Source organism: Sebastes umbrosus, chromosome 21 (assembly GCF_015220745.1).
Source record: "Sebastes umbrosus isolate fSebUmb1 chromosome 21, fSebUmb1.pri, whole genome shotgun sequence".
Taxonomy (NCBI): domain Eukaryota; kingdom Metazoa; phylum Chordata; class Actinopteri; order Perciformes; family Sebastidae; genus Sebastes; species Sebastes umbrosus.
The window spans coordinates 20451655-20475038 of record NC_051289.1 but is presented as its reverse complement, the minus strand read 5'-3'; the positions used below and the strand labels follow the sequence as shown (position 1 = coordinate 20475038).

The window sequence follows — 23384 nt, the reverse complement described above, 5'->3', positions numbered from 1 at the left end:
ACGGTCTGCGCTCTTGTGTGTAACGGTTGTAGGTTTAAAGCAATGTTGAAGTGGTTTGATCTTTGGTTTTGTAGCTTTCTGTTCATTATGTAAGTACAAACATTGTGTTCAGTAAAGGCTCCGTTGCTCCACGAGAGGGAATGGGTAAAAGTTTAAGCACAAAAGATGTGACCCTTTCAAATAGACTGCCATAGTCAGATTAAAGGCAGATACGGAGGATAAAAAAAGATGGCTGGCTGTTTCTTTTTTGGTCTCTCTCTCAAAGGAATGTGTCTCTTAATGAAAAGGTCAATGACACTGGTTAAGTCCTGGAGCCCTGTCCCTGTGTGTGCAGATGAAGTTATTTCTTTGGGGGCTGTGGGCAGATACTGGGTTAATCTTGTTGACCGGATGTCTTCACAACTTGACAAAAGCCCCGTTGATGGGTAGAGTCAGTGTGTGTGGGATTCTCTGTGCATGCCAGGGTGGCGGTTACGGGCATTGGAGGTGAAATTGGATTATTATAAAATGCTGTAATAACGCCGACTCCATATTAAGCTTAACGAACTTGACCGGGCATACTATAAATAATCAATTTAAAACACCCACCTGTATGTGATATGTTTGTGTTGCCACTTCTGTCCTGTGAGGGCGTACCGCCGTTTCCTGACGCTGAATTTGGACGCACCTCCTACCTGGTCAGGAACCCCACATCTGGGCTTCTTCATCCACCTGCAGGAGAGACGAGAGGAGAGACATCAATCAACACTCGAGATATGCTGATTATTCTGCTATGGGGGCATATTTTTCATAAAAACGACATGGTGACTAGCAACCAATTCTGGTCCAATGTGGCTCTTTATATTTATGAACAGAGGTAGATGAATGTGCAATGATTCATATAAAGCCCTCAAAGCATTTGTATGTATAAGTAAATGTAACATGACAAAGTGTTGGCATGAGATACATACAAAACACATACATGATAATGAATGAATGCACTACACAAATACACAGCACATGCAATTTCTCATATTTCTCATACTGTACAAAAGCACACATTCACTCACGTATGACACACAAAAGACGCCTCACCTTATCGTGCTATCGCTACATCGACAAAGAGAAGCAGAGGAGGAGAGAGAAACACAGGCGTACTGTTAGCTTATCACATTTCACTCCCTGTTTCAGCCCAGCGGTTGGACAGCTGTTAGTCTGCGTTCACACCGCTGGCCGCCGCATCGCCGCGTTACAGTTCAGCGGCCAATTTGAGCTCATTGCTATTTGTAGCACGGATGGCATTTCGGTGTCAGCGGGGACAAATGTCAGTGAACACTGCTATTAGTGATATGCAGGTAAAAGGATGTCTGGTTAAGGCCCGAGGGGTTAAAAGTGGGTATAATCTGAGCTGCAGTGGGTTTAAAAACACACACACATATATACTGTATATTATCCAATGTGGTTTATTTATAATATCCTCAAATAACTAATATCACTTTGATTCTTAATGCAGAGTATAATTTGATACCTCTTATGTAAGGTGGGTTTATCCTCTATGTGTATGCACAACAGGCTACATCAGAAAGACTCTTCTTGTCATTGGAGCTACAAAAAAGTGAGTTCTTCCTCTAAACCCCACGTCATCCTCGTCAGCCGGTTGGACCGATCGTACGAGGAGCAACCAGACGCTGTCCCCTTTCTTCCCTCTCTCTTCCACTGAGTATTAATACTTTGGCATTTTGCAGCCTTTGATCTGACAACAGAGGTGTACTCTCAGTAAAAGGCCCCCTTTGATCAAATTAAAACGCCCCACTTAATCCATGTTAGCGTAACTTAGTGTCTGGCAAAATGACTCTGGTTGCCTCCAGAATGCAAATCAGGGGATGAATGAGAGACTCGTCTGCCATTTGTTCCCCCCCTTTTTGGAAGATGTCTTTGTGAGTCTCAACAATCTTGTTAGCACTACTTGTTAGTTTACTGCATGTTCTACCTCCTGGCTGTTGTTCATTCCTGTTGGGGAATATCTATTTATGTCTGGGCAAATTCAAATTTCAGCTTGTACTGAAAATCAAGCACAAATAACATCGATATATTAATATCTGAGAGGGACGTCTGTCTTTTGGATTTTTTGGTATTTCAATAATTTAATCACACTATAAACTAGATTTCCAAAGTAGTAGTGACAAGCTAATACAAGAAATGAACATTTACACTAGTAAATTAAAGAGGACCTATTGTGCTTTTTCCCTTTCCTTTAGTGTTTTATATATTGTTTTTTGTGCATGTAAAAGGTCTGCAAAGTTACAAAGTCCACACCAAAGAGAGTTAACACTGCTCCTGAACTGCCTGAAACACCTCGCTTGAAGTCCCGTCTTTTCATCCGTAACGTGGTGATGTCACCAAGTAACACATTTGCATAATACCTGCCTTGCGGCTAGTTTGGCACGCCTTCAGACAAAGCTAATTAGAGTGGAGTTGGAGCGGAGTCCGAAGAGTTTGGTTCGATTGACCAATCAGAACGGAGTGGGCCAGCTGACCAATCAGAACGGACTGGGCCTTTCGGGGGTTGGAGTAAGAGCTCAAACGGAACGTTTCAGACGGAGGGTGAAAAGAGGTGCTGCAGCACAGCTGATGAAACCCAAAATATAAGTATGCACCTGAAAATGAACATAATAGGTCCCCTTTAAACATTGCTGTTTCTTTGTACTTGCATGTAACTCCTAAAATGGGCTACATGTGCATTTAGATGGATTCATTGAAGAACTTGCCCTTCACTTTTCTATAACTCCCACCAATGTTTTCTTATCTTTTGAAGAAACTCATTATGAAGCAAGCTCAGAATTCAAAAGTCCTATATTGCGGCCTATTTAAAAGGTATTTAAAGTGTGACTCACCCTACAGTGCTGGTGTCCAGAGACCCTGTGACATTGAGGCCGTAGCGGCGCTGCATGGCAGCGATAGCGGACTGCATGACTCGAGCAGAACGCAGCACCGACATTCTGGGGTCTGCAGGAGGGAGGTAGCCATACCTCTGGAGCCATGCCTGTGGACAAAAACATGCAGAGAGGGAAGGGTGAGACATTACAGTAAAGGGCTTCCAGGTGAGAGGCTAATGTCTATGCAAAACAATATATATATTATTCCCTGTGCTATTTGACCTAGAACACCATTTAAATGTCATCAAGATACAATTTAACATAAGAGGTAGACAGGAATGTAAGAGAAAGATCAGCAAATAACAGATTTAAAGGCACTTTTTCAAGACATTGTGGTAAGGAAAAGGGCACGAGTAGAAAGAGAGAAATCTCTATAGGAGTTTATAGTGCAAAATGTCATCTGTTATCATGTCATTTGGCTTGTCAGGGGAAGGCTTTGCCGTAATAGAGCTTTCAGTGTCTCTATAAAATCCTGCCAGAGGGAATCACAGCTCAGATCTTTGGACCAGGGAGAAGATGGGGGATCGGCCGGGCTTCCCACAGAAGAGGCTTTAGGGATTTGGACTGTCCCAGCCTCTCTCTGTATTCTCTCAGTTTTCATCGTAAAAAATGGTAAACAGATTTGATGCATTTAGCAACACAAAGCCAACCACCCAATAAAAAAAGAAAATTCAACCAATAAAAAAAAATAAATGGTATTGTTTGAAGTGCAGAGAAACGACACAAAAACAGAAATCTCAAAGACGCAGTGAAGCTGTCGGGCTTTTTATTCTTCACTCAGCAACACTGTGCTATGAAACCCGAGCGCTATTCTCGTACACAATGTAGTCAGTCGTTCCGGAGGGCCTGCTGCTCGGGATTGCATATATACTGAGAATGAAACTCACTAGCATGGTGTGAGAGCGGGCGAGGAGAATGCAATAAAAGGCACAACCGTTACTCGACAATGGTACAAATGTGAATCTACTACTGCTTCTGTTGCAGTGAGCGAGCCTCAGCGTCGGGCTCCAGGAAGCAACAATGAGCTCTTTAGAAACTCATTGGACGGGCTGTTTGTAGATATTCATGAAGCGCTACTAACTGGGAGAAAAAAAAGACGCCTGTTACGGTAAAAAGATGGAAATCTTTGTGATTTTTTGGTTGCGGTTGCCTAAAAGTTATATTGAGATTATTGCTCAGCTAGCTGGCAGTGTCTACATACAGTACACTAGAGGAATGCCCAGGTGCCTCCCTGAACACTGGAGATTATGTACAATCAGTGGCAAATGGCTGAATACTGATTATACAAAGCAGATCATAGTTGTAAATGTAGCAGTGAATTTTAGTAGCTCAGTGCTGAGAAACTCCAATATTGCAATCCTTGTTGAAAACAAATACCTTTGTTAGAGCCATTTGTACAATAGAGAAATAACTGTGGATGATTTCTGTTTTGTTTTATTTGCTTAATATATCTAGCTCTATAGTTTCATTGCAGTGTGCTCAATCAGGACCGATTTTGACTACAGCCAGCACCGTCTTCTGATTGGGTAAAAGCTAAATTGTGCTGCAGGTGCTCGTAAAAGTTGAAGCTATGGAGCCTGAAGAACACACTAGTCTTTGACCGTGCTTAATATACCTATTCTTGCTTGTTCACTGCTTATGTTTTTGATATTTTGTTACCATTTTTTTTGTACTTTCAGTAGATTTTCAGTAAATGGTTGAAATGAAGAACATGGACTACGGTGTTTTATTGAAACACGCATCAACTACATGCTTGGACTCTATAGCTTTAGTGGGCATTTTCAAGAAGTAGACAGAGCCACACTTTTAATCTTAATATGAATATACAGTATAATGTGGGGATTACTATTGGTAGTTAGTTTAGGAATACTTCGACATTTTTGGGGGGAAAAAATCCCTTTCTTACCAAGAGTTCGATGAGAAGTTTGACACCACTCTTATCTGTTGACGGTTAGCTTAGCGTAGCATAAAGACTGGAAGCAAGGGGGAAAAAACCTGGCTCTGCTCAAAGCTAATATATATATAAAAAATATCTGCCAAACAGCAATTCTAAAGCTCATAAATTCACGTTATATCTCGTTTGTTTAATCTGGACAAAATCCGAACTGTAAAAACAGAAAGTCGTGGTTTTACGGGAGGTTATGGGCCGGACTGTTTCTTGGCCGGGTTCGCTGTTCATTTAATTGCGCTATAACACTTGAAAAGTCTCAGGAAATTCAGTGGCTTTACTGTAACGCCTCTTTATAGATCTGGATAAGACAAAATGTAAGACACCTCACTTTGTAGGTCCTATGGTTTCCTATGATATCCTAGAAAAGAACTGACATGTTACTGTGAATTCATTAAAAAGGTTCCTGGAACGGAGTACAAAGCGGTATTAATCATGGAGGAAATGACAGGCAGTGTTCAACTTTCAGTAAATTAATTCTAGTGCTACTGTGACCTAGAGTATTTTAGTCAGTGTACCCACAGCAGGTCAGCTCAACATGTATATATAGGCAAGCATGCATTGCTAAATATATAGAGACATTTCAAGTAGTGAATTAATTATGAAACCGTGGTAGCGCCAGCTGCCGTCTGACTGCTGCTGCTCCTAAAGTAATGTTATTATGGTTCGGACAGACTCGTTACCACGGTTTTGCACTCGGTGGCTCACGCTACCACAGTCTTGGAAAGGGAGGAGCGAGCGGAGGGATACTCAGTTGGTTGCAATCTGCAACACAGCTTTGTTGTCAATCACGGCGTTCTACGGTCTGTTATTTCTTTATAGCAGACCGTTGCTATGGACGCAGTTCTTATGTCGGACTCCGGTGGACCATTTTTGTGTCAAATTATTGATTTTTTAAAGTGGTAATAAGCAGTATATTTTTGGCATAATTGGGCAAAAATTCCATAATAACCTTTCATCATATTGTAATTCAAGTGTTCTGAGAGAAAACTAGACTTCTGCACCTCCTCATGGCTCTGTTTACAGGTTTAAAAAAATCACCAATCACAGGTCATTTCAGAAAGAGAGCGTTCCTATTGGCTGTGCTCCAGTCACATGTGACCGGTAGTTTGGCGTTCCTTCAGGAGAATTCACAATGGCTACCGCGACACAAACTTTCTCATTTTACAGCTAACCCGTGCACTACAAGATGACTCTGAAAACATTTGAGGAGAGAAATAGGCATTAACGTAACATAATATTGATTCATATTTGATCAGCGCTGACTAGTTTGACCGTTTGGTCGGAGTTTGCGAGTGATTGACAGCCGGCTCTCATAGACAGCAGCTGGACAGCAGACCTCAGATCAGCTCTTACTGCTTGTTTTCCTCCGGTCTGTGAAATCTTGCAGATGCCGTTAGGAGCACCGGAGGACACAGAGGCACATGATTTTTTTTCAGGTTAACTGTTTCATGTACTACTGTCACAATATAGCGGCCGTTTTATAAAAATAACTTTTTTTTGCTCCAATCTCGCCTACTTCAGCGTTAAGTAAGTAGCTGTGTCATACTGTAAGTGGGATAATGTACAGCTAGTGGGGCGTTGTTGTGAAATATACCCCTCCAGTGCTCGACCGGCTCGCTGTAGTCATAAACGAACCAATACAGCAGCATGTTGAATCTTCTACTACAACAGATATTACAGAAAGAACCCAAGACGCACTAATACATAAATCAAAAGTCTTTCATGTTTCCATTAAAAGGGATCAGCAGAGAGGATCCTACGGTATCTAAGCCAGACTTCATCTTTGTAGTTTATCTGATTGACACACTGACAAATCCCCGGTGCTGTGCCTCCCTACTTCCCGTCCCCTGAGGACTGCAGGTAGGCACATGCACACTCTGCAGCGATGACTTATCATGCCCGACTCTCATCAGCGTGGCAGATGTCAAAATGTTATGTCACGGTTCACATTTCTTCCACCTTTTGACTCCTGCACTTTCTTTAATTTTTCATCTTTCTCTGCTGGGTGCTCTGGTCTATTTCATGGATTTCCCTCCTTCTCTCTTTTTCCATCTACGCTCTCTCCCCCAACCCTCCTCCACTCGCACTCAGCGAGTGGGTGATAACATTATGATGTGTGTCAGGTTCTTACACTCTGAATACAACTCTGGGGGAGAGAAGGGCACGGGTGAGATTTCCATTTGGCTGCTCAGGTACTGAAACTGCAGCTCTGTAATCCGACAGTCACATACAGCACACACGTATGTGAAAGCTTAGACGAAGACAGAGATACACTTGAAACACAAAACACTTGCAAACAAGCTGCACTGTCACAAGAACACTGACGCTAAAGCCCGATGACGCTGACAGAGAGCGCTCAGCTATGACAATACTAGAGCCACACAACAAATCTTGCTTCAAAACACACTCGTATGTTCAGCTTTAATGTGGCATGGCGTCTGGTTTGGTGGAGCCACGATGTTATGAGGTAAAAATCAGAAAACTGAAAGCAAGGTTTTGAAAGCATGAGCTGTGATTTAAGGCACAAACGATTGATTGAACCTCAGTTACACCCCGCCAACTCCAGTTTGTTTTGAGCTGCTTTTTCTCCCGGAGTTTCAGCTCTTTCCCCTGTTAGAATAGTATCATAGATACAAGCGCGCAAAGCTGAAAGGGCATGTTTAATCTCTGAACAAGAAGAAGAAGAAGTGAGTTGGATCTCGGAGAGGCGTGCGCACACAAACTTAAATTAAATCTTTGTAACACGGCAAACATTACGAGTACAGAGCAGCTATTTCAGACATTCAAATCTTACATTCAATCCTTCAAATCGGATTTTTTAACTTTCCAAATCATAGCTGAAACTTCCTATCCTTCCAAAATCTTCAGTTTTACGATAAATCTGATTATATCTCAAGCAACTTTTATATTATATATTCATACTCAAATACAGGCATGCTTAACAATCATCTTTATAGCCCCATAATAAAGCAGAATTCATTCAAATCCCTTGACCCTCTGAGACCCAAATAGACCCATTTTTGTCTGCATGGTCATTCCCATGCTCTATTATGTCTCATAAGTTGTTGCAGCAATTTTTGGGATGATACCATTTGTTATACAGATTTGGTGCTAAATTTAACCATTTTTTACCACTCAAGAATCGATAAAAATGATCAATAATCCCTCCAAAAATACCACATTAAGACACCAAGACCTTGAGGAACACCATAGAACAAGCCATGCTGTGATTTGGTATCAAAAACATTCGACATTTTTTGGCAATTAAATGGCCACAAGAGTCTCAGCTTTAGAGTGATACCCAATTTATGCAATTCCATGACTATTTTGGACCCCAGTATGCAGAAATATTCAAATACATCATTTTAGAAAAGGCGAAAATAACACGTTTATACTGCATTCAAAAACTGCATGGTCTTTGGCCCAAATTGCAAGTGATTATCATAAAATGGGTATTTTTGTAAAGGGGAATCTCGTGGGTATCCATAGAATCCATTTTCAGTCACATATCCTGAGGTCATAGGTCAAGGGACCCCTTTGAAAATGGCCATGCCAGCTTTTCCTCGCCCAAAATTTAGCCTAACTTTGGAGCATTATTTAGCCTCCTTTCTGAGGAACAAGCTAACAAGGCATGGTTGGTACCAATGGATTCCTTAGGTTTTCTAGTTTCATATGATACCTTCACTCAAGCTCTAAAACTGAACCTATTACAGCCTCTGAAAGACAGTAAAGTCGTGGGTCTCAAAGGGGCTAAAGCAGCGGGTGTCACACACACTGTGAGATCTTGACTTTTTCTCTCTGGCTCTCTGTGATGCATCTTCTCTCCGTCACGTCACTCTCTACTGCTTGTTCCTTTTCCTCCTATAATGTCTACTTTCCCTTTTCTTGTCCTGTAATCATCCCCGTCCCTCCCTCACGTCTCCTCTCTGACATTGGAGGCTTTTTCATTGTAATATGCATGTTTAGCTCTGTCCTATAACCGCTGCCCCCGCCGGTGAAATTCCCAGCTGCTTTTTGGGTCAAAGAGAAGAAAAAAAAAAGATATTGATGAAAAAGCATACAGTTTAGACGTGGCACTGCATATTTAGCCAAACAAAAATCCAAAACGCTATGAGGTTGTTTTTCCCCCCTGCAGTCTTAGAATACTGTACAACTGGTGGAGAAGTAATCAACACAAGCTTCAGTACGTCAGACGGGTTTTGAAAGAGTTGGACCACTTTTTCTGTGTGGGCGATTACATATAGAAACTGCCTATTAAATTAAAATGAATTTGCATTCACGACTTTACCGTCGCTGTGTAGACACAAATGTCATCCGTGTGTACAGATGTTTTGAAATCCTGCACAGGAGATAAGAAAAAGTGTGTATGAAATGTATTTGCAGTACGAGCTACATGACTATTATGTAAATGAGGAGCTGCAACGAAAACAAGACGGCGAGGTGTTTGGCAGTATGTATTAAGTGAGGCGGTGTGATGTGTTTGGGCTTTCAGACAATGCAGCCATTATCAGATACAGAGACGTATTAGAAAAGAGGGCGACGGAGAGGGAGAAAGCCGAGGCTGCTGTTAGATATGTCTGGCACTCACACGTTGACAGGATATTGGACGGCGTTTTTGTGTGTCTGCATGCGGGAGGTGAGGGTGAGGGGGGGTTGTTCAGAGAATGAGATGGAGAGACATTGGCAGGACACGGAGGGTGTGGCGGTCATACCGGTTGCTTTTATACAACACTGCAGGGAAACAGCAACACAGCACATTAAAGGAACATAGCAGAACAGAGCAGAGATGTGTAGTTACAGATAAATGTCATACATACTGGCCTGGGGCATCTTGATTGTACATATGCTTAAAGGAGTATTCCGATTTTTTGGGGTTTTGCGCTTCAACAAAGTTGGGGGACTTGATTGTAGATGTCCTGGCCTACACATCATATTCTACACACTTAAGAAAACATCACACCATAATCATCTTAATATGTTTTTTCAATGAAAATGAGAACAATGATGTAAATATGGTCATTCCCTCCAATATCAAAATTGCAACATCAGTCAAAATAATCTTGATTAGATTTTTTTTTTTTTTTTTAATCGTGCAGTCCTAATTTTAGTCCCTAGTATGGGTCAAGTTCCCAAAACACCTACATTTCCCAGAATACAACAAATGGCATATTTTTGTTATACCTCTCCTGCCTGGTTAAGTGTCCACATCTTTCAAGCTCCACACATCCAGTTTGCTAGCAGAGATAACCCTGATGACATCACTATGACATCATCAGGGTTGTTTTCTCAAACTTGACACAGTCCCTCCATAACTTTGGATAAGTTTTATCGCAGAAAGCCGCTGTATACCCAACTTTGAGAAATTGCTCTTGTTCAGTTAAATATTTTATATCTCTGGAACACTGCTCAGATTAGGGCCGGGCGGTAAAGCGATCTTGAAAAATTTCACAATTAAATCTTCCGCAATAACGATGATAAATTTATGAGATTTATTTTCGATAAAGTTATTTTTTAATCTGTTTTCCTCTACCTGCAAAAAAACTAAACGAACAGCCAATACATCGTAGGCTCCGCAGAGCCTACTCCATCGGTAACGTTGCGGCTATAAAACGAAGGATAAATTGTCTTGAGCGTCACATCCTGCGCAAAACGACTTGTTTCACTATCAGTATTTGGTTAATTCAGTCCGATAACATTTGGAAAGTCTAGAAGAGTCGCACGATTGAATTATTGTATCCCCATTGCCATCCCTAGTGCACAGCAGTGTGACGGCCAACAAGAAGTGTCGTATATACTGTATACTGTACATGTTCAATCAACCCTCAGTGACCAGACTCGTTCTGATAATAAATAACTGTATATTATAAACCATAATAACCTTCTTGTTTCTTAAGGGTTCTGTCTATAGGAGAATACTCTTAGAACTGTAAACCACAATTTTTTTTGTAATTCATCCCATGTCACTATAAATGTACGTACATTTATAATGCATATGTGATTACCTTAGTGAATAAATTCTAAATGCGTTATGCAAGGAAAACACAATATTTCAGTTACATGATTTTCATAACCTCCATAATGAATGCTTGTCTCTTTCCTCAGTACCATCAGTCACACAGAAAGCCTCAAACTTCCGTGGTCAAACAGGCACCAAAGTTGCAAAAGTTGCACTTCCAGAATCGAAATGCAACATCTTCAAGATTCAAAGATATGCAAAAGTTCAAGGCTCAAATATTATTAATACTGCATAAACTTTCAAAGATCGAATCCAAGTCTTTGATCTTTGATTCCATCATCGTGCCGAAGTTTATGGATTATGTCTCGACTCACGTTATTAGTATTTCATGACTTCTTTTGGAAGTACTCAAAAAATAGACAGAGCTTGAATTATTACATTACGGGTCTTGTAGAAAGTACGGGGGGATAGCTAAAAGAACAATACTGCCTACAGTACAGCACAGAGCTGACTGCTAAGGCGTGAAACCCATCTTCTTCTTATAATCCTAGAGAGAGAGAGAAAGTAGATCCTGACTGAGCTCTTTGCTTTTTTTCTACCTTTCACTCTCCTATCTGTACTTATCTCTGTCTGTTTTCTTTCTTTATCCTCCCCCCTCTGCTGCCCTCTTCTCTTTCTCATCGATTCACTCTTTGTCTTCATGATCTATGGTTCCCGGTGTTCTGCCAATGTAAGGATTCCTGAGAGCAGGAGGCTCCGGCTCGACAGCCCTCCTTATTCAATAAGACAGAAATTCCTCCTCCGTCCTCTCTCACCGCAAAATGGATAACGAGGGAGCTTGTAGGCATAGACGGCGCTGTTCAACAGAGCTGCAATGGACTACTTGTTGTTGTGATAATAATGATATGGAGCCGTAACCGTACTTCATCTAGTGCTGCCCACGTTGCCCATTTAGAGTTGAAGCACTCAACTCAGCCGATTGGGAAATAAGTTTCTGCTAGAGCTGTCAGACGATTCAAATATTTAATTAATCACATTTCTTTATCTGTTCAAAATGTACCTTAAAAGGGAGATTTGTCAAGTATTTAATACTCTTATCAACATGGGAGTGGGCAAATATGCTGCTTTATGCAAATGTATGTATATATTTATTACTGGAAATCAATTAAAAACACAAAACAATGACAAATATTGTCCAGAAACCCTCACAGGTACTGCATTTAACATAAAAAAATAAGCTCAAATCATAACATGACAAACTGCAGCCCATCAGGCAACAACAGCTGTCAGTGTGCTGACTTGACTATGACTTGCCCCAAAACTGCATGTGATTATCATAGTGATGTCTGTAAAGGGGAGACTCGTGGGTACCCATAGAACCCATTTACATTCACATATCTTGAGGTCAGAGGTCAAGGGACCCCTTTGAAAATGGCCATGACAGTTTTTTCTCGCCAAAATGTAGCTTAACTTCGAACCGTTATTTAGCCTCCTTCCCGACAAGCTAGTTTGTCATGGTTGGTACCAATAGATTCCCTAGGTTATCTAGTTTCATATGATGCCAGAATCTGCACTAGCTTTAAAACTGAGCCTGGTACAACCTATGAATCACAAGTTGCATTAAAGAAATTAGTGGCGTTAAAACTAATTTACGCATTATTATCGTGTTAACTTTGACAGTTTATTCACTTTCCTGCCAAGAGTTAGACAGGAAGATTGATCCGTTAAAGAGAACATCAAAGGCAGCTGGAAACAAAGGATATGTATGACATGTAGTTGACTTATAGCTATCTTGACATCAGATAAAAATGTTTGAGGTTTAACGAACCAGTTCTCATTTTGGCGTGCCTCTTTGATCCATTCGCCCCAACTCTCAACCACATCATGATGCAACCGAATCAAACCCGGCCAAGTGTGAACACGTCATAAAACAAAAATAAGTCTCTAGTGTGTAATCGAATAATTATGCCGTTAGAAAAATAGCGAGTCTTCCGGAAAGAGTGGCGTTCTATAATGGAGGTTAAACTTCTCCAGAAATCAAGGCGCTCTTGAAGTGGAAAGATAAGGAGTCCACCAGCGTGCCCTGATGAAGGCTAAAATGTGAAATGCTTCAGTGCCTATTTTTGGGTTCTTGCCACACTTGATTTCACTCCGCTTTGAAGTAGATTTCTCCCGTGTTGCTGATGGGAGAAGAGCCTGGCATGAACTCTCTTCTTCACACAGTGCATTTCATTTTCACCTTTGTCACACTATGAAAAAAAAACAGCTTGAGGTTTCAAATCTTGGCCCTCATAGCGACCCTAAAAGGACACTTGAGTTCATTTAAACAACCGTATCTATAGAAAACGCAATATGCTGGTTCTCTGAGGCTCTTATGCAGCCACATACGACCTTCCAGGTACAGAATAGTCTCCAACAGAGAGAACAAAAAACACGATCAGACTTAGCAAAGCCATCTCAGGTAAACTCCCTATGCTACCAACACACCGACGCCACGCATCAGTAAAGAGGGGGCAGAGCGGTGGAGTGACTCAGAGGCCTTGTCCTCATCCAGACGCCTCACACAAGCACTGAACCGAGGCGAACCTGGAGCGTTCGCGTCCCCGGACCACCTCTCAGCCAGCCGGCTTGGCCCAGCTACCTGACGAGAAGAAGGCGGGCCAATTAGATGATGGTGCCATCAAAAGGCCAGCCTGCAAGGCGATGGAATTGCTCTATTATGGATGAGACGTGCCTCAGGAAGCCCGGTCGGCATGGCAACGCGCCGACGCTGTGTGGCGGCTGTTGATGTTTGTCACCGAAGCAGCTGATAGGAGCTCGGTCCCCCTCAGGTTACGGGGACAGCATGAGACTTGTGCCGCAGATCACATGTGCATTAATTGTTTATGGTGAGTCGTGGACGTGGCAGTTAAGACTTCTGACATTAAAGTGACTTTAAAAATTTAATGGGAAGCCATATACAGTGTGATAAAGTGACAGTGGCTCTACCATAAATTAGGTCTCGTAAAAAACTTTACCCCAGCATGTCCTTTTAATTCACTGAAATCTAAGTTTATACCTCAATTTCTGTGACAGTACCACGAATTGCACGCTATTTCACGGGTTTTCACAGAGTGTGTGTGATACACACTGCAATACTGGAGGTAATTAGGCTCAGACTGTTCTATAAAATCTCAGAATTATGCTTGTGGTGCGACACAGACCGTCAATGAACTGCTCGGGGAGTGGAGTGTGTTTACAAGCCTGAGCTACTCAGAGGAGGTTTATAGGCAGAATGGGACAGAGGGACATAAACTGTACCTCGAATATTTAAACAGTATTACTCACCTCGAGTACACACACTGTTCCTGCATGTTTATATATATACCTACGGTATATGCACATACAGTATGCATCAGCAACATTAGATACCCCATCATGCATCTGGCTTATAGTTTAGCTGTTTGAGCCCAGCTGTGGAAGAAGCACTCAGAACTTTTACTTAAGTAAAAGTAGTAATAACACAGTGTAAAAATACTCAGTTACAAGTCCCGCATTCAAAATCTTTCTTGAGCAAAAGTACAAAAGTATTAGAATCAAAATATACTCTAAGTACCAAAAGTAAAAGTACTTATTAGGCTATAATAAGGCAGAATTGCCCATGTCAGAATAATATATATTATATTATTTAAATTTGCCACACCATAACCAGCTGAAATATTAATGTGATGTATACAGTAATGCATCAATAATCCAATAATATAATATATATTATATTATAATCCAATAATATAATATAATATAATGGATTATAATTATATTTGGATTATATATATTTTATTATATACATTAATATTGTAGCTGGTTATGGTGTGGTAAATTTTAAATACTTAACAGCTGGGCAGCATAATCTACAATAATATATCGTAATGTATTAGTTGATTCAGATTATCAATACAAATTATAAATATGTAAAGCTATCAGATTAATGTAGTGGAGTAAAAAGTACAATATTTCCCTCTGAGATGTAGCGGAGTAGAAGTATAAAGTAGCAGAATGTGGAAATACTCAAGTGAAGTAAAAGTATCTTAAAATTGTATTTAAGTAGAGTAAAATTGAATAAATTAGTTACACTACATCTCTGACGGTAACAGATTAGTTTTGTTATGATAGTATAATTATCTTAAAATCACACAATGTAAGTGCATGCTATTTTGGATCTTGTCGCTCTATATATTCTTTCATAATTTAGAATATAATTTGTCAAAAATAAGAGTGGTAACTCCAGACTCAGGGATAATGTTCCAAATAAATTTAGCAGATGTGGAAGCCAAATTATGAGCCATATGTCACTCGGTACAACTTCACAAACTTCAAGTGACACGGGCGAAGGGCTGGCAGGAAAGAAACGCTGCCTTAAAACTGCCTGTGGGCTGCAAAGTGTCAATAAGTTCTCCTCCGCTACGGCCGAGCTCCTGTCAGTGCTCGCCTCAGAGCCCTCCCGGTTTTCAGTCTACTCATCTAATCAGAGAATGATTTACACCCAGCGATGCTGAGTGAATACAATTAGCTCCCTGCTAGGACAGAAAATCAAGCAGTACAAGACCTTGCCCCAAGTCCTTTTTTTTCATACCACAAATATCAGGCGTACCAGTTATTAAAAAGTTGAAGAAGAAATCACAGTTTGGAATGCAGCCCTGATATTTATGGGGATTATTAGGAAACAAGACTTAGTCAGAACCAAGTATATGGCGGGACAGTGTACGGTCAGTCTGTGAATTTGTGGCTAAATTGTTACACAAATAGTCAGTGGTCATGTCAATAATATTAAATACATGTCCACCAGGTCCGGCGAGGACACTCGGGGACGCGCCGCTCCACTCAACTGGCCGTTCAAGCGGTGACGTACCCTATCGTGGAATGCACCTGATTGGTCCCTGGTTTTCTGCTCGCCATTTCAAACAGGAAACGACGTGGGCGGCCTGCTCGTAAACTTTCTGTTATTCTGTCTAAACAATCCACCAAAATATACTTCTGAAAACATTTTAGGCGAGAAACAGGCTATGCAACTGCTGAATCTCGTTTCGCCTAGATCGCCCAGTTTGACAGCTTGGTCCAAGTTTTGTGAGCTGGACGCGTCACGCTGGACGGGCTCATTTGCATCAAGTTGAGATTTTTCAACTTTAAGAGCGTTGAGATGCCCTCCGTCACCGGATCTGGTGGTAATGTGCCGATAGAGGAGCAGTCGCACCAGTGAGTGGAACCGCTGACAAACCCCCCTGAAAACGTAAACAAAAGACTGTTCCTGCCTTTTCATTTCGAAAGAGCGACCGCCAATGAGGAAACTCCAACACTCGGCTGACCAATCGTGTAACTTCATCACTTAGTCGGTCACTCAGTGATAGACTTTAGCGCTTGTAGGGCTCTCTGGTCCAGCCAAAAAATATTTTTTTTTGTGATACGCAGATCTGTTTTTAAGATTTAAAGTGGGTAAAAAACAGACAATGAAAAAGAATCATGTCACAACTAACAAATGTCACCTTGTCTCTAAATTAAATTACCTCTTTTCTAAGTATTTAGCAAAGCAGAGATATTATATTACAACATCCAGTGAGTGTGCCATGCAACTCGGCACTGATCTTTCTGATTGTATGATAAAACATGTGGGTGATGGTAAAAAGTGGATCCATGTGTCCAGTAACAGAGTCGGGACGGAGCAGCTGGGAGTGACCGGCGCTCTGGGCACAGGTGACTCGTGGGAACACGATCCCGGCCTCCTGGGAAAGCCTGCCCACCTCTGACCATCCTGAATTATTCATCGGTTACACGCGGAACCACTGGCGAGTGTGCCAGCCAGGGTCGTCAAGGCAACCGCAGCCTTCCTGCCCACACCACTAAACCACAAACCCACACGCGTACACACATAATTTAACTGCTGCACTTGGATTCATACTGTAAAATTTGCATTTGGAAAAGACTCAACATGACTTTTAATGATAGCGAAACTAACATCTGCACCTCGTACACACACACACACACTGAAGAAAATACCGAATGCACACCATGTTCGCCGTCTCCGTGGCCCCATTAGGACAAAATGTCACAAAAATGTCACCCTGAAATGTCACAGTCTGATCATACATACTGATCAGAACAGTGCCTTTTCTGGTGGATAATCTTTTGGGGATTTTCCCAAAGCATTTTGATGACTTAAGATGTTGGAAAATGACAAAATAGGCTGGATTATGATATCTGAAACCAGCTGATGTCTTATAAATTGACTCTGCAGAAAGATCGTGAAACCTCCATATACACACCCTTATGTTAATTTTGGGATGAACTGTAATCATATATTCAAACATGTTGGTATAAGATTATATCGCCGCACACACAAACAGATTGCAACAATTGCCACGAATCACAAAATTGTGCAGTGCACAGAAATACACTCAAACGTTCCCCCGAGCGTTTCTGTCAACAGCTTAATTGACAGCCTTACATGTGATGCCCCATTGGCATCATCTAATGTTGCAGTTGTCAGTCACATTAAAGATTTAACAGCTCAGTAAGCTGTGACCAAAGATACATCTCACAGAGAGAGAAAGACTGTGTTGACATGCAGGGAGGAAGATTGGGAACAACAACACTTAACAATAACAAGTGGCTGCTGAGGAAAACTGGGCGTGTGTGTGTGTGTGTGTGTGTGTGTCGGCGTCTGTGCGTGATTATGAATCATTTAGGTCAGTGCAGGTGTTGTGTATTCTCTAGAATTGGGTGAACAGACTGACACAGACACCCCAGTGGCTCCGAAATCTGCTCTCTTACCAAAGCCAAATGACGTCAAGGATGCTGGGTGTGTTTGCGATCCGTGTGATTGCTCAGTGAGAAACGAGGGCGAAGCACACAAGTATAAATACACTCATAAGTACCCGTGCATGCACTCAGACACAGAAGGTAAGCCCATACATACAAAGTGCACCGTAGGTAGGAGAAAAATATGGCTGCATGGAAACCACAGCAACAACTTGGGATCTATTTTGTCAAAAACAAGAATGAAAACTGTTAAAGGAATAAATGACTATATTTCCATGTAAATAAAAGCCTAAAGACTATCACTGATTGATGAAACATAAAGGCAATTGTAACAGTAGTTTTTACTTTTGCTGCTCTAAACCATAGAAGATGGACAACATGACGGCTCCCCAAAAGTGAAGCCAAAACATCTCGATTGCCCCCTGGTGGCTGGCTGCAGTATAGGTCATAAATCCAACCCCCTCCATGTCAGAAAAAGTTAAAAGTCAAAGTACACGTCAAATACATTTTTCCCAAAGATGGTTTCTGTCATTTTAGGTAGTTCACGCTGATGAATGTTCAAGTGTTCATTTTTCTGATAAGTTTGGTTTTAATTTGTTATTTGATGCTATAAAAAGGGGCTGAAAAGTCATGATTGACAGCTGTGATTGACAGCTGTTCTGAGTGAAGAAATCGCAGCCAGATGCTTGGGAATGTACCAGAGAGGAGATGTAACTTAACTTTCCATAACCATGTTAATTTGTCAATCATAAATGTAGATATAAAGATATTATGGTTAGTTGTTGTGTCTTTCTAGCCAAACAGCTACCGTGGCGCTAACGTAGCAGCTATGTGGCTCATGCTAGCGAGCTGCGACTGTGCTTGGCTCGTGATTGGCTCAGGCAGGTGTGTGGGCGGGACCTCGATACCACAGCTCCAGCCCCCCCGATCACTACTGCGACGTCTCTGGCTCCAAATGCCGTCAAAATCTGAAGAAGGCAGCTCCCGTATCAGGGATATTTTGGCTTCACTTTTGTACAGTCGGAGGAAGTGGAGATGCGGCGTCCATCTATATATATATAAAGTCTATGCTCTAAACGCAGAGATGCATTTTCAATTTTAGGCCATTTTGGACAATTGTGTAGCGTAGTTAATATACATATAAGTACTGACAACCTCCATGACACAGGAAAGTGAAGGAACATTCAAACCAAGAGAAATTTCAAGTAAAAACACACTAAAGTATCATGTACGCTGTTTGACTGGCAAGTGATTTCTGGGAAATGTGGTACAAAAACAAAAAAACACCATGCCAGTGAATGCTTATCACCAAAAATAGCAAATAAGATCTTTCATATTGTTTTAACACTGTTTTGAGTTGTATAAATATTTAAGCCTAAGTTTAGTCCTGATAAAGAAATCCCTCAACTGTTTTCTTTGCTCTGGTCACCAACAGGCCTGTGAGGGCAATGAAGCCACTGTCCCATGCTAATATGGCTGGGAAGACCGACACACACAGATACAGACAAATGAACACATGCACAAACAGTGAGGAGTGAGTGATGACAAAAATCCACGGAAGTGAGAGAGACCACAACTGTTTACACACACATTCACATTCACACCAGTTGCTTTCCATTATTCGGATGTCACTCAGAGGCCGAGCATGCCGACTGGTAACATGAGCTGTGACGGGAATGAAGCTCTACCATTCCCCACATGGTGACAACAGCACTAAGTAGTTTGCATTGGACTGGACTGTGCCAGGCATTAGAATAGTGCTGGGAACCGCTACAGTAGTTACAATGTCAATGGTATGTGACTGGTGGAGTAGGGTAGGGCGATACGGCTGAATTTAACATCATGATATTAACAAGAATAGTTTATTATGTACAGTATGTAACATCCTGTATAAAATAATTAAATTGATGTTAAACCCGGTGAACTCCCATTGAAGTATTTCATACTCTTATCAACATGGGAGTGGGCAATAATGCTTGCTTTATGCAAATGTATGTATATATTTATTATTGGAAATCAATAACCAACACAAAACAATGACAAATATTGTCCAGAAACCCTCACAGGTACTGCATTTAGCATGAAAAATAAGCTCAAATCGTAACATGACAAACTGCAGCCCAACAGGCAACAACAGCTGTCAGTGTGTCAGTGTGCTGACTTGACTATGACTTGCCCCAAAACTGCATGTGATTATCATAAAGTGGGCATGTCTGTAAAGGGAAGACTTGTGGGTACCCATAGAACCCATTTTCATTCACATATCTTGATGTCAGAGGTCAAGAAACCCCTTTGGAAATGGCCATGCCAGTTTTTCCTTGCAAAATGGTTGGTACCAATGGATTCTTTAGGTTTTTCTAGTTTCATATGATGCCAGTATCTTCACTCTAGCTTTAAAACTGAGCCCGCTACGACCTAAAAATCGCAAGCTGCGTTAATGCATTAAAGAAATTAGTGGCGTTAAAACCAATTTACGTTAGCGTGTTATTATTGCATTAACTTTGGCAGCCCTAATATAATCATATCCCAATACGATTCCACCTGAAGTAGATACACATTAATATTGAATTACAATTACACCCAAACACATATTCCTTTATTTAACGTTACATAGACTTTGTAATCATAAGTCTCTGATCTTATCTGTTTCATAGTCATGGCTAAAAGGCAATAACTGACTAATGTTGGATCACGACCAAAATATAATCAATTTTGTTTCTGACACAAGGTCTGTCCACCACATTTCACGGAAATCAGATTTTTTCGAGATAACTCGCTGACAGACAAAGAGGGAACAGATCAAACCCTTGGTGGAGTTAATCATTACAACTGACAGTCAGCCAGCTTTTATTAATTCATTCATCCATCTGAGACAGGATGTGTTAACAGATGGGAGTACACCAGAGCAACTTAACGCTCTCTTTGTTGTACAGCAGATTATCTCTCTGACTAAGCAACTTCGCTTTGTCTCTGGCGAGCAGAGTGGCGTGATTCAAACACTTAATGTGGCTCAGAGCGAAGCGCTGCACCTGATGCCTCGCTGTGAAATACTGAGCTTTTTTAACCAAGGCGACGCGATGCTCATGAGGGCTTTGGTGCTTTCACTGTGTTGTTGTTGTGTTCCTAGGGAAAGCTACTGTGGTGAGAAAAATCAGCCATGAGTCAAAATATCACAAATCCCAACAGAATAACAAAGAAGGTAGAGTACAGAGCACAGAAATAGCTGTGAGTGATACAATGAAGATTTTATGTAACCAGACTATTTTTTTTTTTTGACACAGATGGAAACAAAAGAAAATGAATCTATTCCAGCTTCACTGCAATGCTTGCAAATTCTTAAAAATGAACATAGTCTATTGGTCACATGGTGCCTGCATTCAAGAGCCGGTTTATCTTGCCGTAAGACAGCTATATGGTCTGTTTTTGACGGGGAACTGAAGCCGTTGTATCCATCTGTGCTCTAGCCAAAATCAACCAGACTCCATTGAAAAAAACAGTAATTTTACCTGAACACGAAAGTTGCTAGCCTTCCGCTGCCTCGATCGGTTGGTTTGTTTGTGTTATTGTACACCAAAGTCACATAATACCACAAACAATCTAACTGATCAAGGCAGCAACCCGCGTTCTGCGAGGTAAAATTACCATTTTTTTCGATGGAGTATGGTGGTTTTGGCGAGAGCACAGATAGATACAGCAGCTTCCGTTCCCCGTCGAAAAGGTCTGTGTAGGTAATACACTGATTATCCACTTCATATAACACTCGAACTATCCCTTTAAATCTGCTAAATGTGATGTTGCATCTTGAACTGAACGACTTAAAGCATCAGAAAGAGTTTAGAACCACAACTTTATATAAAATAGGAGGTTAGACACAGTTCAGGATGGCTGTGTGTTTGTGGCAATGAGCGGAGACAACTCTCTTATGCAATATTAAGTGAAATTTCATCCCAACTGTGAGACAGTGTTGAACACAGACAGGAAAAAAAGAGATTAAAAATCCATCATCTCTCTTTTAATTACTCTGCATTATGTAAAAGCTAATGATAAAAATAACCCGAGATAGCTCGACTGCTTGCACAGCCCACCTACAGTACAGTATCGTATGTGGCCTTGCAAGAGAAAGCATTTAAAAAATGACTTTGTTATTTTCTGTTTAAATCCATATCGATTTTATACGAAAACTCACAAGGAGATGACTGAAATTAACTCGTGGCTGTGCCATTGTTAATGACATTGTCTAATTTGCAGAGAAAACTACTTATTGAGGGGAAGACAATCGGATAAACAAAAAGCTGAGGAGCTTTGGGAAATATTTCAGCAGTAAGTACAGACTGGCAGATCTGTAGTGCTGGGCTGAAGTGAGGTGTTACAAGTTGGTATTAATTACTGCTTTATCACCCAGCGACAGCTTGTGCTTTCTGTAAAATGTAATCCAGAGCAAAGAAAATTGTAAGAAAAGGAGAAAATTGGCAATACAGTAAACTCAGCCGTGAAGTCGAATCCAGGAAGTCAGCACTAAAGCTGCCATCCGAAAAGTTTTCTAAGAGACCGCAGTCTGACCAGCAATTACAGGGACGGTTTAGGTGACCTCCCACCTCAAACCACACCTGTTATTTAGAGGATATACTCTCTCTATAACCTGTGGTGTAAGCGTTACACAACAAGTCACCAAGGAACAGCGCCGGGCTTCGGAGCCAATTTGACATAGTGGCCAAACCATGGAATTACGACTTCTGAGTCCGTCACGTTGGGCCCAAAAAGACTTTTTCCCATAGACTTATATTGTGAAAGAGCTGTAAATCAGCGAATAAATCATCTTCCCAGTACGAACACTTACATAGCCCTCATTAGGTCCTAAAAGTTGTAAAAGGATAGCTGAATCCAGAGTTGTTTTTCATGCTCTTGTTCCAGCTTGTTCTCTTTCCCAGGCCGTCAAATACTGAGGCTTTGTCACGCCCCTTGGCATCTGTATGAAATGCCCCAGGTTTTCCATCAACTACGATGTAAATCCAACCACGGCGACAGTAAATGCTCTGAGAAAGTGTGCAGGAAATGACTGTGGAGACCGCTATTCGTGACCCGTGCGTTATAATATTCACTTTCACGTTACTACATTTTCAGTGTAGAAATGTAGTAGGTTTAAGTGCAACCATGTTGTTTTTTCCTAAACCTAACTAAATGGTTTTGTTGCCTAAACCTAAAGTGACTACATGCGATGTGACAAAGCGGGAGGGTTGGGATGAGAACGTGTTTGTTGTTTATGTAAGGTAGCCTGACCAAGCGGTTTTGTAGGCGAGGTTAAAGGAAATGTTAGTGCGCCTGCTCTACGGGCCCCACAGATGTAGAAGATCCGGATAGTTTTATACCTGAAAGCCAAACTTTTTTGGCTTCATGCGCCACTGAGCAACTTTCATAGGAATGAACAGGACCCCGCCTCCAATATGTATCCAGTTCTCTTTATACATCCAGTAAATAGCTCCAATGAAACCAGTTCAACACCGTCCACAGTCTTTACAAAATAGAAACTGTTTGAAACATCACAGCCATACAGAGGGACATTACTCATCCTGCTACTGGCTGTACAATTACTGTCTAACTGCAGCATAATAATACTGCTGGATTAGGCTTTTGAAGCCAGACATGGCAACACTGGTTTACAAAGCACTTGCATTTTAGACTATAGCTTTGCCCTGCTTCAACTACCTCTTACGGTCAAATAAAGTTGTATTTCTGCATTCTATTGAACCCAATTCATAGTCCACCGAGTGTG

At 41.3% G+C, this 23384-nt stretch overlaps 1 protein-coding gene across 5 annotated transcripts in view; it reads right to left on the bottom strand.

Moving 5' to 3' along the window:
• LOC119480373 (matrix metalloproteinase-16-like) overlaps window positions 1-23384 on the bottom strand; it is a 167393-nt gene that overhangs the window by 59818 nt on the left and 84191 nt on the right. For 4 of the 5 annotated variants that reach the window (XM_037756529.1, XM_037756527.1, XM_037756528.1 and 1 more), the window contains 3 exons: window positions 2874-3022; window positions 1075-1089; window positions 589-711 (listed from right to left, as the gene is read on the bottom strand). In XM_037756529.1, the coding sequence (XP_037612457.1) occupies window positions 589-711; window positions 1075-1089; window positions 2874-2977 (242 nt within the window). In that variant the 5' untranslated portion in view covers window positions 2978-3022. The remainder of the gene's footprint in view (window positions 1-588; window positions 712-1074; window positions 1090-2873; window positions 3023-23384) is intronic. The other variant, XM_037756526.1, reaches the window with a different exon arrangement.